Here is a 12,003-nt window from a genome sequence, read left to right on the forward strand (position 1 = left end):
TTATATGTACTGTTAAAATTCAGGGTAGAAAGGACCAAAATGTATTTGTGTGTAACTGTGTCCTTTTTTTTTTTATGAACCTTAACTTTACACTAATTGCATTGAGCATGTTTCTTTTTTCCCTAGGTAAATTTTGAAGGGGAGGAAAAAGAACTGTTGGGCTATATGTTCCCAGAGAAGGTTGCTATGATCCTTTAGTTTGCAACTTCAGTTAGGAAGCTGCTTCCTAGTGCGTGTTGCTCATGTCTGTCTGGCCTTGTTGCAGTATTTATTTTTTTTAATTCTTCTTCTAGCAAAATGCTTACAAAGACTTACTAACTAAACATAAGATGTTAGGAGCCATTAAGACTTGCAGAATTCTACTCCTTGTCTTTTACAATAAGAAGCATGCTGCTGGAACTCAAAGTTACTTAGGCCACCTAGGGTTTTTCCTTAACTAGCAGGTGTCTCTTCCTAGATCACTAGAGGAGGGTTTTTCTTCAAAACAAATCAATGTGTCTCTTAAAGACTGCTAGTCAGGAAATCTGAGCGAACTTCTTGATGAACTGCACAGAACATAGAATCAGCTACTCTGCTGATAGAGGACCAGAGAAAAATGACTGGCAGCCTGACTATGGGTTTAACTCAACTTGTTGCCACTGAAGAAAATTAAAATCACTCGGGAACTAAATACCTTGTTTCTTATTCTATTGAGACCTTGTTCTGTCAAGACCTATCAAGACCTTCGTGTTTTAAGCAGAAAGCAATCATAGAGAACTAAAGTTTTGAAAGTACTAAACATATCAAAATGTGAAGTTCTTATTTGTACACATGTGCAAGTAAAATATTTTACTTAGTGTATACATTTTTGGTTTTAGGAATAATGTAAATTGATGATAATTGGTCTTTAATCTCTGAAAGCAGTTTTTAGTTAACTATTAACTCAGATCCCTCAGAAGAAAGTGTTTTAGATAACTTTGTATGTTTTCTCTCAAAATTAAGCAAAATTATCATCTTCTATTTGTAATCAAAAGTCTCCTAAGAAACCGATTTTTTTGCAAATTCTTTAGAGTTATTTTGAGTATCTTTATAGATAGTCTTCTACAACAGTAAGCCAACTTCTTATGGTAGATATCTGAATGACTGCATCAGAACACAAGCTAGCCTAGTTATGGGCTTCAGTGTTCATCTAGCTGGATGTTCAACAAATTGCTTTCTTTCTACCACCTCTACCCCACTTGGCTTTGAAGGGATATATTGTTGACTAGACTGTAGTATTTTCTCATTATGTGTACAGGAGGGTGTTTTGAGACCTGCTTTATTTCGTAATTAGTAATGGTGTTGTAGGCTCTGCATAACTGATATGTTCCATTTGTTATACAGCCTTTTCGCTTTATTGTCACACAGCTCTTCACTGGTACACTTCATAATCCACAAAATAGATTCTTCTGTCCTGACAAAAATTAGAAAGTGTCCTGGTTTCAGCTGGGATAGAGTTAATTGTCTTCCTAGTAGCTGGTACTTGCTATGTTTTGAGTTCAGTATGCGAAGAATGTTGATAACATGTTTTCCATTGTTGCTAAGTAGTGTTTAGTCCAGAGTCAAGGATCTTTCAGCTTCTCATGCCCAGCCAGCGAGAAAGCTGGAGGGGCACAAGAAGTTGCCACAGGACACAGCCAGGGCAGCTGACCCAAACTGGCCAACGGGGTATTCCATACCATGTGACGCCACATCTAGTATAGGAACTGGGGGGAGTGGGGGCGGGGGATTGCCACTGGGGGACTAGCTGGGTGTCAATCAGTGGGTGGTGAGCAATTGCACTGCGCATCATTTGTACATTCCAATCCTTTTATTATTGCTGTTGTCATTTTATTAGTGTTATCATTATTAGTTTCTTCTTTTCTGTTCTATTAAACCATTCTTATCTCAACCCTCGAGTTTCATTTCTTTTCCCAATTTTCTCCCCCATCCCACTGGGTGGGGGAAGGGGGGGAAGTGAGTGAGCAGCTGTGTGGTGCTTAGTTGCTGGCTAGGGTTAAACCACAACAGAAAGGAATGCAAAACCCACAAACCCGAAGTGGGGAATTGGCTAAACTTCCTTGAAGCCCTCGTTGAGAAATGGATTTTACTGTGATTTGGTACAATAGAAGCTAATGTTCCCTGATGTAGCATGTAGGGTTATAGTTGTCTTTGCTGATAAAAATCCAGGACTGATGCAACTTATTTCTATTATGTGGAAACATTGTACTATTTTTGCTTCTCAAATGGTCATGCAGACTCCTGCCTGGTGCTTAGAATTTTGCTCTGCTGTACTGTAGGGCCAAATACATGAGCAAGCCATGCATGCTGTCTTAGTTGAGTATATCTACCATGTAAAAATTATTTGATAACCTGCTTGTGCACATGTGTATCGTGTCTGGGAGGAAGCTGCAGCATGCCTACAATTCAAAGGCGATTGAATTAATTTCTAACCATAATATCTATTTCAGTGTTCTGCAGGCTTCACTGAGGCCTACAGATGTACACTTTTAACTACTTGGGGTTACTCTTGTTCATCTTAACTACTAGCAAAATTTAATTCCATTTGACTGACATTGATTCCATGGCTTTAAAAGCTACTTCGTTGTTGTATACATATGCCTATTCCCTGGCAAATGGTTTTTTCTTTGTATTTGAGCAGCAACTTCAACCTTTCTGGTTTTTCTAGTAAGACAAAGCAGCAATGTTTCTGATTTTTTTTTTTTTTTCCCAAGATTCTTATAGTATTGCTTATTCAGATTAAACAACAAAATATGGTATGTAGAATGCCCTGCAGATTATTGTTTGCTTGTTGAATTAGCAATTTGTCTCTTAGCTTCCCTGTGGAAAAAAAAAGAAGGGATGTGATTTCTTGACAGTAGTGGTGGGAGCACTCAATGTAATGGGGTGCTATGTGTGGAGGGATTGGGGGAAGTACAAAGGCAGTCCTTGTTGCATGCTCCTCCTCAAAACTCTTGAACATCAAATAACCTTTTAACCAATCTCTGGTACAGTAGTTAAGCTGCCTTTTTTTTTTTTTTTTTTTTTTTTTTTTTTTTTTTTTTTAGTGGTAGAAGATAGGGCTTGGAACCTCTTGTGTTAGAAATGACTTAACACACGTCTTCAATACCTTGAGTGCCAGTTGAGAAGAACGGCTTTCATTACTTTTTCCCCTTCTAGGTTTTCTTATACAAATATTTATCTGAGTAGGCACTACTACATCAGTATCTGCCAGAAATACTTGCGGCATCCAAGTACCAATCCTGTTTAAGCCCACTTTGATATTTTCCACACAGCTTAATGTCAAACTGAAGCAGAAGCTTGCAGGGTGTGGACTGGTGCCTTGTGTTGTTTTTAACCACACTTGGAGTGCCTGTTTTTCTAAATAGAAGCATGTTTGTGCATATGTCCTGAGCAAACTAATAAGCAAATAAGTCTTGAAAAGCTTCTAAATGAACTTGAAACAAAAAGTGGTTATTACTGTCTTGCTTGAGACTGACTGCTTCTTTCTGGCTGAAGATCTAAGAACAAGACAGTGCTAACATCCTGGTGCAGGTGGCTTGCTTGAACTGGTAGAGTTGAGACATGTCAAAATTAAATGACTAAATGTTTTACTTTTTGCAGGTTCCTGTTTTGTCTCCTTTGGAAGGTCATATATATCTAAAGTTAAAATGCCAAGTGGACTGCTCTATGGAGGAGAAAGGGTTCTTGGTAAGGTATTCACTTCAAATTCCTTCCCTGGAAATTACAGGTCCTATTAAATGTAGTCACTTTTTAATTTCACATGTGTATTTGTAGTGATTGTGAAGCTTAAAACTGGCTTATTTTTTTTTCCTCTGAGCCAGACCTCAAAATTTTCCTAGTTTATCTCTTAAACATGCTTGTATTAAAGCTACTTTTCCGGATTTTATATATCTTTTTCTTCTAAATGCTGTTCACTTGTTATTCTGAGTTTCAGTTAACCTTGCTATAATCTGTGTTGTGAGATGAGATTCTAATTTCCCTGCCAGAAACTTTTACAGGTCATCTTGGATTTTTTTTGTCTAGTAAAAACAAATTCTCCCTAGCAAAAGACTTTTTTTTTTTTTTCTTCCCCCACTGTGTTCACAGACTTTGGCTTACAAGGAAGTGACAGTATTTTTTTGAGAAACACCTTGAGCAGTTCTGTCTCTAAAACTGGATTTAGAAAATGCAGCTGGTACTTGGGCCTAATAGGTGGAGCTGTTGAGATAATGTACAGCAGATGGCAGTAAATGTGCTAGGAAAATATTTGGGCGAAACACTAACATTTGCTGTTATTTTGGTGTTTTCAGAAATCAGAATTTCTTTAGATTCTTTTCAAGCAGTTTTGTCTCATTTCCCTTTAATAGAAGTTGAACAGATTTCATTAGGTGCAAACATTTCACATGCTTATGGTATTTGCTATCCTGTGCTTTTGTGTACTAATTTAAGAAAGTCCGTGTTTACCTCTAATATACAATATGTAAAACCTAAAGAATGGTGTACATGCATATTAAGTTTTTTCAGAGTAAGGGTTTAGAAACTCCCTGCACCATTAAAAATTATAATCCGAACTGTGAAGAGTGAAAAACACAACAAACAAAAATTAATTGGAAAAAAAAGTTCTGTACAAGTTCAAGGGATCAGGAATAGAAATTGGACACTAAACTTGCCATTTCAGTACTAAGGAAATGGGGCTTGAAACTGGCATAATCCTGCATCCAGTAAAATAACTGCTAACACAAACATTTAAAAATCAATTTCTTTTAAATGGACTGGACTCCTGAGTGTGGCCTGTAGAATACCCAAACATTTTGTAATCATGAATTATAAGCCAAAGATTACTTAAATACCTAATAATAATAAATTATGTTATAGTAATACATGTTCTGTGAACCGTTCATCCTGTATCTGCTATAAGTAACCATTATCTTAAAATAATGGGAATGCTTACCACTGTCAACATGAAAATTTGGTAGTTTGAAATAGCAGTGATAGGTGCATTTTGAGCAAAAGGCTGCAAACTTGAGAATGATGGCATAAGCTCACTTTCTATGCTATCTGGAAAATAAATGTACTGTACCAATAGAAGTCTTCCCCAGTATACATTTTTCCTTCTCTATGTTTACTCCTATGAAGGGTTGTACTTGCCGAACCATTCTGGTAGAAAAATAGTTTAGTACAGACCAAGCTCAAGAGATAACGTTACCCCATTTTTTATTTTTTTATTTTTTTTAAAGACTATGTTTGAAGATGTTAGTGGGTTTGGAGCATGGCACAGGCGCTGGTGTGTGCTGTCTGGAAATTGTATATCTTACTGGACATACCCAGATGATGAAAAACGAAAGGTAATGCTGTTTTAAAAAGCTCAAGTCTAAAGTTCTGTAGTACCCTACACAACTGCTGTTCATTTTTAATGATAGTAACATTCAGGCTTAAAACAGGTAAGTATATTCAAAGCATGAGAATCAAGCTCATAAAGTTTCCTTGGGGAATGGAGGGGACTTGTCTTCATAAATCTGGTTTAAATCAGGGCAAACTTAGAAACTGAGCACTTCATCTAGTGGGAAAGGGGAAAAGTGGAGAAAGATCCATATTTAATTTCTCCTTTAGTCTTAAGGCTTTCCATTGTACTTGCCATATGACTAATTATTTAATTGAAATTCATCGGACTTGTACAGCTTAATAAGCAGAGTGTACCTAGTTGCCTTAAATTTTAGACAAAATAATAACTCTAACTTAATATGGTAAAGAACTGGAGTGGGCAACCCTTCTATATTGCAGAAGCATAGCTGTGATTATGAACTATCTTATTTGTGGTGATTGTTTTCTTGCAGCTCCCACATTATAGCTGAAACTGGTGCTCTTTAAATGGTTCTCATGGAAACCTAAGTTATTGTCTGGCTAATGAGACAAATCAGAGGTTCCTCTGTCACTGAGGTGAACCTTCTTGTTTCCTTAGCCTGTTTTTGCAGTGTGTATTGACATATTTCCAGGCCCTTTTAAAGACTGCTTTCAGGAGGGTTTTTCTGACTCACTTAAGCAATTTACCATTAAACTCTTGCTTGTTTGTTGGCAGAACACTTTCTTTCCCAAACTCTGTGGCAAACTCTGGTCCTTTTGGGTCTTCTATGCCAATCCAGATGCCTGAGTTTAGTTTCTTCCCTGCTAACAGAGGAAGACCATATGCTGATAGTTGACGTTGCCAAAATATATCAATGTATTTTCTTTCCCTGCCAGGAGAGAGGGAAAAAATCTCTGCCTACTGGAATAGAAGATAGGCAAAAAAATTGAGTTAAGCAAGAAAAAGGTTCCTATTCTACTTTTGTCTGCAAGAAAGCAGCTTTGGTTTGTTTTCCAGATTCTGTTCTTGAAAATCTTCTAGGCTTGTGAGGATCAGCTATATTCTTTTTATTTACTATCATCTACAGCAGTATTAAATTCTGTCCTTATTAAATGCCTCCCCTTACCCCTACTATATCTGTTCTATCATGCAGAGATAGATGTAGCTCAGCATTGTCAGTATTGGGCAATGATTGCTTTAAATCATGGAAATTTTTTTTAATAGATTTCCCATGGCTGTACATGTATCACCAACATGCACCCTGTTTCTTAATGTTCCTTGGAATAGAACTATCCTTCTTTTTCTTGTAACTCGGGTTATTTTAACTATCTATGGAATAGTATAGTGAACATGCCCAATAAACAGCAAACTCTTCTCCAAGCCAAGAGCAGCTTGTGATGTTTCCCTGATGAGATATTCTGTAGGTGTGAATAATCAGAGCCAAGGTCTGTAACTAACTTTAGGCATAGAGTTAAGCCTCTGTCTACAGTCAGTAGAAAGAGATAACTGCCTTGAATTTGAAATGCTTTTTGAAGGGGTCTAGCTATTGACTATAGAGGGAGCTAAAGCTGCTGGACTTGTCACTTAGGTGCCTTAGTTGTATGTTTGAAGATGAATCCATATGCTTATAGGCTTTGACAAGAATGATGGAAGCATCCCTAAAGTGCTTGTTTTCTGTAGGCTTTGACAGGGTTTACACTACCAGTTTGGATTTTATTATGAAGTTCTCCTGAATTTGAGAGTTAAAGCTTTTTACTTTTTTTTTTTTTTTTAAGGAATAAAGAAAAGGGAGGATATATCTTTCTAGTGCCTAAGCTTTTTGGTAAGGGATGGATTTGTTAGCTGTATTGTATGTGACTGAGGTGGGCATGTTCTGTTGTCCATACTGTCTTGCTTCAGCTATGACTCGTAAATGCAAGAAGTGGAATCCTTCTTTTGGAATGGAGTAATTGATTTGGAAGGGGTGTCACTCAATATGGCAAAAATTGTCAAAGCATATGTTGTTCAGAATTACTCTTGATTGCAGTGTTCTTGACTGATGAACTAACTTCACTTTCAGCATCCTTTGGGCCGGATAAACTTGGCTAACTGCACTAATCATGAGATCGAACCTGCCAATAGGGAGTTCTGTGCCCGTCCCAACACTTTTGAACTAATAACTGTCCGACCTCAGAGGGAGGATGACAGAGAGACTCTTGTCAGCCAATGCAGAGACACACTCTGTGTTACAAAGTGAGTGGATAAAATCATGAAGGTTGTGGGATATGTGTGGGAGGGGTGTTTTGCCTCAAGTGACAGTTTTAATGACATAGGAGCTTTACAATGTTGACTTGCCAATGCAAAGCTCATTTAAATGCTAAGACTTTGGGATGACACTTGAACTGTTTGGTTCACTTTTAGTTCTGTTTTGTCTTGCTGTCCCATTTCCGACTTCTGAGGACAAAGAACTCAACTTTTTCAGAAGTGGAAATGCCAGGTAGCTTGGTAGCCAAATATTCCACAATCCTGCTTCATTTTTTCCCCTGCTATTTGGGCTTCGATGGATGATCAGCTCAACATTTTTCAGAATAAGTAGAGGTGGAGAAAGATGCATCTAATCCATTGGATTCTTTCCCTTTTAGGAACTGGCTGTCTGCTGATACTAAAGAAGAGCGTAACCTTTGGATGCAAAAGCTCAACCAAGTCCTTGTTGACCTTCGCATGTGGCAGCCTGATGCCTGCTACAAACCTATTGGAAAGCTTTAAACTCAGGAAGGGAAATATGAAGAAAATATGTATGCAAAAACCCACATGAACTACACAAAAAAAACTTAAATGAAAATGTGGGAAGTCCTCTGGGTCACTTATGCTTTAAATTTGAGAGAGTATTTAACATTATACAGGACTATGTTATGCAGTATTTTTATTTCACTTTAAGAATTTTAAAACTCTTTTACTTCCTAGCTTTTAAGTATGGTAGGAAGCAATTAGCTGTTTCTAAATGTGCTAAATATTTATGTAACTCCTTTTTTGGAAGTGTTTTTTAGCTAAGTACATTCTCTTCTTCAAACAACTAAATTATTGCAGGAAATCACACTTCAGGGCAGGAAGAGGGGGCAAGCTAGTGAAAAAAACAAGCCTACTAGATAACTCAGCTCCCTGAAAAAATCAATAGCTCAGAGTTCTCTTACAAGGATGGAGCTGAAGCACAAGACTTAATATTGGAGCATTTGTCAGGTTTTTTTGTAATGATCAGGCACAGAAGTTACTAGTAAATTTTATTCTACAACATGCAATATAGATATTTCTTGCTTGCACGGTGTCCTTGTCAGAACAAACATACACAATATATTCATACTTCTTTTGCAATTTCTCATACAAACTTCTATGGATAAGTGCATGGCATGTATACTATATGGTTTACAGGTGTGGAATTATGTATGCAGTATATTGCACTTTGATAGAAATGAAAGGTCTTGAATATTTTTGTTAGGACTGAGATATAACAAAAAACAAACAAACAAATTAGGTTTAGGGTTGTATATGTCAGTATTTCCTGGGACTCATGGTTTGTACAAGCTACAATTCTCCTCCATTTGAGAACCAGGAATAGGTTGTAAAAGTGCTTTTTTTTTTTTTTTTTTTTTTAAAAAAAACACTACAAAGCTGCTATGTACCAGCTAATACTCTGCTGGCCTAAAGTATGGGTATTCCTCCCCCTCATAGACATGTCCATAAATGCAAATAAAAACAGTACTTCAGAACCATCATTAAAATGGCAAAACTTCTCAGTTGAAACTTGCAATTTTCACAGCTTTTTGCTGGGCTTAGTGAAATACTATCTCATTACTTCACTATTGTGAATACAATAGTGGAATACTTAAAATTGCTATTGCTGTTATATATTCACACTTGAAACACTAAATTCTGTTAGCTTATACTATTTTCATCCTGCCACTTTTGTACTTGCTTTTAAATCTAGTTTTCTTTTTCTGATGTCTTTAAATGTTTCCAAACTATGTATTGAGATTTATTTTATTCATTTAAAATAAAGAATAAGACACTTTCTGCTTCTTTCATAATGTCATCTATGTGTTTGAGATACTAGTTTGTAGGCTAGAAGAAGAAAAGCTGGACTCCACACAGTGTTTAAGAAAGGATTCCATTCAGTATGTGTATCCCAAAATACCACTTGATTTGGGAAGATAATGTGATGCCTCAGGGGTAGCTAGCACCAAATTTTGTAGTGGGAAGCCAGATTGTCCATGGGCAGTTTCCATGAATTGCTTTGTTCATATATGAATGTAGAAGCTGCTAGAGACCAGCAGTTCATCAAGTATGGAGAGGCGAGATGGTTCTTTTCTCTTGTGATAGAGACATGGCAGCAGAGTAGCAATAGACCATGGAAAGTGGAACAGTAAATTTTGTCTGTGAATACACAGTAGGCTGTCTACTTTTAACTTTGAAGTGGATATTAATAAAAAAATCATTAAATATAAAATTATGAAATGAATCCATAGAAAGATCTTAAGAATGGAACTGGATATATCTAAGGGAATGACACATTTTTATTTAGGTTAATTGGGCTATTATCCATTGTAGAAACTAATCTGTGTGTGTTCATTGCCCAAGATGAAAAATTATCCTCATCAAGGAAAGGTATAATGTGTAATGGGTGATGTAAGTTAGAAAAGCTGACCTGGATGGTGAGTTCTAGACACAAGCTGTCAGTGGCAATGATGTGCTACTGTAGCCAGCAGAAGTGTGTGACGCTAGCTGAGCAGCAAGCCTGCATTTACAGCGTTACTGACTTGCACTGCTGTGTACCTTCTCCCCTCCTGCATGCCCCTGCTCTTTTAAGGGTGAGCTGTGGAAAATTTTTCAAAAATGTTGGCAAGCATTTTTTTTTTCCATATTTGTTGGAGATCCTTTTCGAAGAGGCCAGACAGCGTGAATTCAATAGCTTCAGGTAGCTATAGATGTTCTATACCTCAAAAATAGTTCCTACTGTCTGATTTCAAACAAAGCTTTAAGTTTTGTAAAAATGGTTTATGAACAGAATAACCTCAAAAAACCCCTTCCTATTTGCAGTGCATTGGAACTAGCCAGTGACATAATTCTTCCTCTATTCAGGTGCTCTGACTCTCCCCCCAAAAAGACCTTGATAGTACAGATTTCTAGAAGAAATGGTCTGCTATAAAGTTTGAATTTCATGAAACTACTTAGCTTTCTGAGAGAAACTTCTTTTTTTTCCTGCTTATTTCTCTCTTCCCCATGCATTTGTCACATTCAACCAACCTAGGCACCAGGAGATAGTTAAACTAATGGAATAGACTAGGATTCATAGTTTGTAACTGCTTTAGAATAAATAAGCTTTTTCAGAAGCATTTCTTTAAATATAGGACATTTATTTTTAGAGTGGTACTGATAAGTGATGGATGGTTGGGGGTGCAGATCTTCAGCTGGTTTCTGCATTCTTTGAAATAATGGAGAGACACAGCAGTTGTAAAAGCTGACAGCTTAATAGGCCTGAAATTCATCTTTATTTGCAAATGGTTACTACATTAGTTACAAATCAAATTTCTGCATCCAGCCTAATTCTGAACTGCAGAGCTCGCCTCTGAGGCATGAGGACATAGGGTTTGGTTAGTGCTCCTTCAGCCAGTCATGAATTCCCTCAGAGACCCTGTATCATGTATGGAGCAATTATACTGGGCAAATCACAGAGCTTTGCTTTGGGGTTCAGCTGTGTGGGTTTCAGGTTGTTTTTGAGAAGATGCTGTTCTAATTTTATAAGAAAGCTTTTTTTTTTTTCCATTGTTCAGAAATTCAAGATGTTCACTAATAAGAAACTCTATAAATGGAAAATGCTTTGCTCTGGGCAATGAAGCTTATTTTAGCTGAGGAAATTTCAGTTTTAGTAGCTTGTAAAACTCCTAATTGGCGTTATTAAATCCCAACCTCAAATGAAATACAATCATTTGCAATGAAATTGCCTGAAAATTTGGCTTCTAAACACATACTGTTCCCTTCCCCCTTTTAATTGCTACATTTCTGTATTTTGGTGTAGAGGAAATTATCTGATATTCTGTAATTATTGTCTGTGCTGTACTTGGTCTATAGTAAAACCATGTGGATGCACTTGTTTCTGTCCTTGTGCTGTTTTTAATGAAAGATAGGAAGCCTGGATAGGCAATAAAAAAATAGGTAGAAGGTGATCTACCTGGCCAGTGTGCATCAAATGTTATGCTGTTTGTTGGAGAGAATTTGTACAGGAAGCAGGTAGATTTCCTTTTCCTTCCAATGCTAAACAGACTTCCTCAAGCATGCCTCTGTGGAGTTGAAACTGTTTCTTGGGAGACTGGATATTTTGGTAACATCTAAATGCCTTGAATGAATTGGGGCCTTATTAGTAAGTATCATTCAATTAAGAAATGTATTCCCTTTTGGTTTCCTAAAGTAGGTGACTTGAATATTTACTTAAATGCTAGCAGTAGTCCCAAATGAATTTCTATCTTAATAAAAGATGTGGCATTGACTGTACTCTAAAAAAAAAGGAAGAGGATCTAGGATAACAATAATACGTGCTTCAATCAAATAGCACTAGCCAAGTCATCTTCTGCCTATTCAAAATACTGAGCAGATGCACCTCCTACAGCTGTGGCCAGTGTGCTAAGGTCAAT

At 37.0% G+C, this 12,003-nt stretch overlaps 1 protein-coding gene across 1 annotated transcript in view; it reads left to right on the top strand.

Annotated features, from left to right (window-relative positions):
- Window positions 1-11,461, top strand: part of ANLN (anillin actin binding protein) — a 33,442-nt gene extending 21,981 nt beyond the window's left edge. The window contains exons 21-24 of the mRNA XM_030009023.2: window positions 3,622-3,708; window positions 5,238-5,345; window positions 7,401-7,573; window positions 7,963-11,461. Of these exons, the coding sequence (XP_029864883.1) occupies window positions 3,622-3,708; window positions 5,238-5,345; window positions 7,401-7,573; window positions 7,963-8,086 (492 nt within the window). The 3' untranslated portion in view covers window positions 8,087-11,461. The remainder of the gene's footprint in view (window positions 1-3,621; window positions 3,709-5,237; window positions 5,346-7,400; window positions 7,574-7,962) is intronic.
- The last annotated feature ends 542 nt before the right edge of the window (window positions 11,462-12,003 follow it).

Source organism: Aquila chrysaetos, chromosome 3, assembly GCF_900496995.4.
Source record: "Aquila chrysaetos chrysaetos chromosome 3, bAquChr1.4, whole genome shotgun sequence".
In the NCBI taxonomy this organism is placed as follows: Eukaryota; Metazoa; Chordata; class Aves; order Accipitriformes; family Accipitridae; genus Aquila; species Aquila chrysaetos.